At 40.4% G+C, this 4,313-nt stretch overlaps 1 protein-coding gene across 1 annotated transcript; it reads right to left on the bottom strand.

Moving 5' to 3' along the window:
- Nucleotides 1–317: 317 nt before the first annotated feature.
- On the bottom strand, nucleotides 318–1,842 carry LOC131244341 (uncharacterized). Its single transcript, XM_058243967.1, has one exon. It carries the CDS (start codon nucleotides 1,826–1,828, stop codon nucleotides 1,232–1,234), a length of 597 nt encoding a protein of 198 aa, XP_058099950.1. The 5' UTR covers nucleotides 1,829–1,842; the 3' UTR covers nucleotides 318–1,231.
- Nucleotides 1,843–4,313: the final 2,471 nt, after the last annotated feature.

Here is a 4,313-nt window from a genome sequence, read left to right as displayed (position 1 = left end):
ACTTCACTATTTGATGCTATTAATTCATGATTTAACGGTCATACATTGATGACTTGTTGTTCAAGAGTTAGCCTGTTTTCGGGCAAAAGGGTTGACAAACCATAGACACTAACCTAAAACCCAGAAGAATAATGGTGATTTTATATGTAACCTTCCATTCTCCTCATACGAAGTGGGGCCATTCGGATTGGCCTGATTTATGGGCAATGTCATGCTCATCATCCAACCCACCTCTAACAATAGCCCTGATCTCTCCCACAAGTGCCACGCTGGCTCATCCTGCAACTCACCTCTTCTATCTCCTGTGGCACAAATCTCCTCATTGAATCAAAAGCAGGTTATAACACATTAGATAAAGTCTTTGCTCTTCGTACATGCTTTTTCTTCTCCTTTGTTGCTCTTTGTTCTTTTTTTTTTTTTTTTTTTTGGTTGATCATCATTACGATTCTGATAAGAGTGTTAAAAGCATCCTATTTGGTTTATCATAACTTCCTGAATTGAATATAATCACGCTGGAAGTTCACAATCAATTCTCCCTTGTGGTTATGCAGGATCTGACTCATTTGAGTTGGGGAGTAAGCATATAAGTTTTTAAAGGAGCTCCTTGCTCTTTTCAATACTTAGTATTTGTGAAAAATCATTAGCACCAAGCACATGGGATCGGTTTATAAGCTGCATGCAATCCCTTCTTTTTTATTTTTATTTTTTTTGCTCCTTTTCCTCTCGTCCCTGTGCATGATATAGCTCTTCATGTCTAGTCCTTAGGCCGAGGGTGTGGGCTCTCTCTCTCTCTTAGTTTTTATTTTTTATTTTTTAAACCTGGCCTCGAGTGCGGGTTATCTTTGTTAATTTCGGGCTTGTTATTTCTTATTTTTCCTGACCTGACGTGTGAGAGCCTTCTATGCTTTCCTGGCTTGGGGTGCTTGTTTTTGGGCTTGGCCCATCTTGAAATTTGCTTGCCTTCAAAAGAATTATCATTGAAAAAAAAAAAACCCAAGAGATTAAGAACACAAACTCAATTAAGATTAATTTGGAGAAGAAATATGATTAGGAAGTTAATTATCTATTACTTACATTCCCTCAAACAAAAAAAATAAAAAAATAAAATCCAATAACCCAAATGACTCCAAATACACTCCTAAATCCTTACTAAAAATGGCAGGTTAGTATGCCATTGCGTGCATCTTAGCAAGCCCCATGCAGAGATTTCTAACCTCCCGCAGAAGTGCACCTATATGACCTCCAGCGCTGCAGCCAGGGCAAAAATCTCATTGTCCATACCATTACATGCATCATGCCTGCAACTACATTCCTTCCACCTCTTTGATCCAGTGGTTCTCCTTGAATTCGCCTTACCTACCTTCTTTGATGCTCTTACTTTCATTCCCAGCTGAAGAGCCGGTGGCTCGAGACCGACAATCATGTTACCTGGTGTGGAAAGCGTGGCCCACTTCTCCATGGACATGTCCGTCGATCCCAACACGTCTCTCCATGAGATCTCAGCCCTACCTAAGAGCTTGGACCCCACAATTCTACCAATGATCGGTGTTGTGCTCCTCCACCGAAGCTCAAACACCACGGTCTGCTGGCTAAGTTCCTTTATGGGGTCTGCTGCTCCGGAACACTCCAACGAGATGTGATTGTTCCAGTACGGATCGCTTGTGGACGAGATTTCTTGACTGTTTAGACGGATTCTTTCGCCAGCTTTGCCCACGAGGTAGTATCTAACGAAGAGTGTCCCGGGCGATATGAATTCAACATTTTTAGCACGTATGATGTTCAATTCACACGTGAGAGAAGATGAAAGGGTCTGAGCTTCACTATCCATGAGAGAGAGAGAGAGAGAGAGAGAGAGAGAGAGAGAGATGGATTGGTGAAAGGATGCATTGGGTCATACTTATATAGGTATTGAGGGCAGAAGATGTGGAACTTTTTCTTTGGATGAATTGTCTGGAAGGATCATACCATGTACATAAATAAATAGATAATATCACCACCCATATCTTCTTTCATTTATTTACTCGGGAGTATGGCACGAGGAAACTCACGGGGAAATGGCAAACAAAGAGAGTGGGAAAAGGTCCGGTCTTAACAAGCTCTTGTACTACACAGAGAAAAGGAAGGATACGCAAAGAGAGAAAGACGGGCACCCATCCACACTCTTATAGTTTTGTGGTCCATTCTAGCTTTTAGATTCGCTCAAGCTTGGGAAGCCAATGTATCATGTAGGGGTGTACATCGAGTCGAACCAAGTTGAGTTGGCCTCAACTTGACTCGACTCGGCCACTGGCTAACCTCAACTCGAACTTGGCTCGGCTTGGTCCTTGAGCTTGACTGGCCAGCTCGGCTCGGTTTGGTTAGCAACTTGGGCCAGCTTGGGCCGAGTTCAAGCTAAGATCAAGCCGAATTCGCCATTGAGGCATTTCCATAAACACTTGGACTGCACCTTCAAAATACCTCTGTATGTGAAACAGAAGCAATGGTTTTATAAGTATTTTATCAAACACCTTCTAAACAACATAAAAGCCAAGAAAACCCAAGAAAAAAGGGTATTTGTTTCATGTACATACCTTCTTTCCCATTGGCCACACTTCATTGAGTCATTTTATCAAACACTTGGAGAGCAACATCAAGGGCAAAGTAACCGAGTCACTGAACTGGTTTGATCCGAGTTCGATTCGAGCTGGATTCGATTCGAGTCGAGTCGAGCTGAGGCCTGCTCGAACTTGGCTCGAACTCATTTTTGAACTCAAAAAATCAGCTCAACTAGGCTCGAACTTAGCTTTGAACTGAGTTGAATCGAGCTTTTTCGAGTTGAGTCGAACGAGCTAACCGAGCCAGCTTAGTTCGTGTACACCCCTAAATGTATGGGATGGAGTGGATATCACAAAGTCATGTTATCTAAGAGAGCTTTTCTTGAACATGCCTTGATATAAAGTTGTCCTACCGGCCACACATTAGGTGGAATTTGCAAGTAAAGACTGAAATGATAAAAATGCCCTTAGTTGAAGGGCTCACCACCCTTTTACATTGAAAGTTTACTCTTTCTTTGTAAACAAATTACAGCCGTAAAACTGGCCAAACATTGCCCAGGTTACATGGAAGAGGTATATCGGGTGGAATCTAGATCCTCTGCTTGCCACAAATAGAAAATACTGCGTCATCACACAACATTTAATGCAGAAGTGCGGGTCCAAATTCTTCCATGGTAGGAGAACGCTTTCTATTTGTTTGGGTTTGGCTTTTGACTGAACAGCCATTGAAAATCATCAACGGCTTTGAAATGCTTTTAATTAAGGGGAATCATAGGGTCTTCCTTCCTCCAGGCTTTATGAGAGGCTGGGCCATTATTTACATTGGTCTGCCCCATCCTACACTTGGATGGATCCTTTTTTTAGTTGAATGCTGACCAATGATATATTCCACTTCTCGACTATTTGTTGAAAAAAGTTGTAAGTCTAGGGTTATCCTTTGGAGAAGTCTCTTTTTTTTTTTTTTGTGGGTTATTCCAAAAGTAGGTTTTTTTTTTTTAAATTTTTTTTTAAAATCACTAATCATGTGCCATATTTTTCCAAACTAAAATTCCTAGTATTGTATGCAGAACTTGGGGATACTCTATCCTATAGTGCCTCTTTGATTAGTGGCTCGCACAAATGTTGCATGTACAATTTTGGATCCATCAAATAATTAACAATAAATTAGTAAAAAGATAATGATGGTTATTGCATCGGATACATGTCTTGCCTTAAACATGAGATTTTTGTTTGTTACAGCTTAATTGGATCACATCACCCACTGCATTTAATGTAACAATATTGATACAAGGAGAACCAATCATGATGTAGTAAAATAAAAATTTTCTTTTTTCAAGTAGAGGGCTATAATTTCTGGTACAATTGGTTTGACCACAGCTGATGTATTGACAGGTGTGTTTCTTTTAACTGAGTGGAATTGGTTTGATCCTTGCTGATATATTGACAAGTGTGTTTCTTTTGACTGAGTGGAATTGGTTTGACCCCAACTGATATATTGACAAGTGTATTTCTTTTGACTGAGTGGAAAGTGGGGATAATGGACCATTCAACATAAGTTAGGTTGCTCTTAGTTTCCTCAAAACACTTGGCCAGTCCAGTGGATCAATTTGGGCTGTCCATTAGGTCCACGACATATCGCATGACCTCCATGCAAAAGTCACAATATTGTCCAAGTGGATGGTCAGGATCATTTATGAGAAAATAGGTCCATTCAACAATCCAAGCCATCGATATATTTATTTGGGATTTGTTAAAACGAAAAGAAAAGAAAATAAATCA

Source organism: Magnolia sinica, chromosome 4 (assembly GCF_029962835.1).
Source record: "Magnolia sinica isolate HGM2019 chromosome 4, MsV1, whole genome shotgun sequence".
In the NCBI taxonomy this organism is placed as follows: Eukaryota; Viridiplantae; Streptophyta; class Magnoliopsida; order Magnoliales; family Magnoliaceae; genus Magnolia; species Magnolia sinica.
Note: the sequence above shows the minus strand (reverse complement) of the source record. Positions and strands in the feature narration are given on the sequence as shown.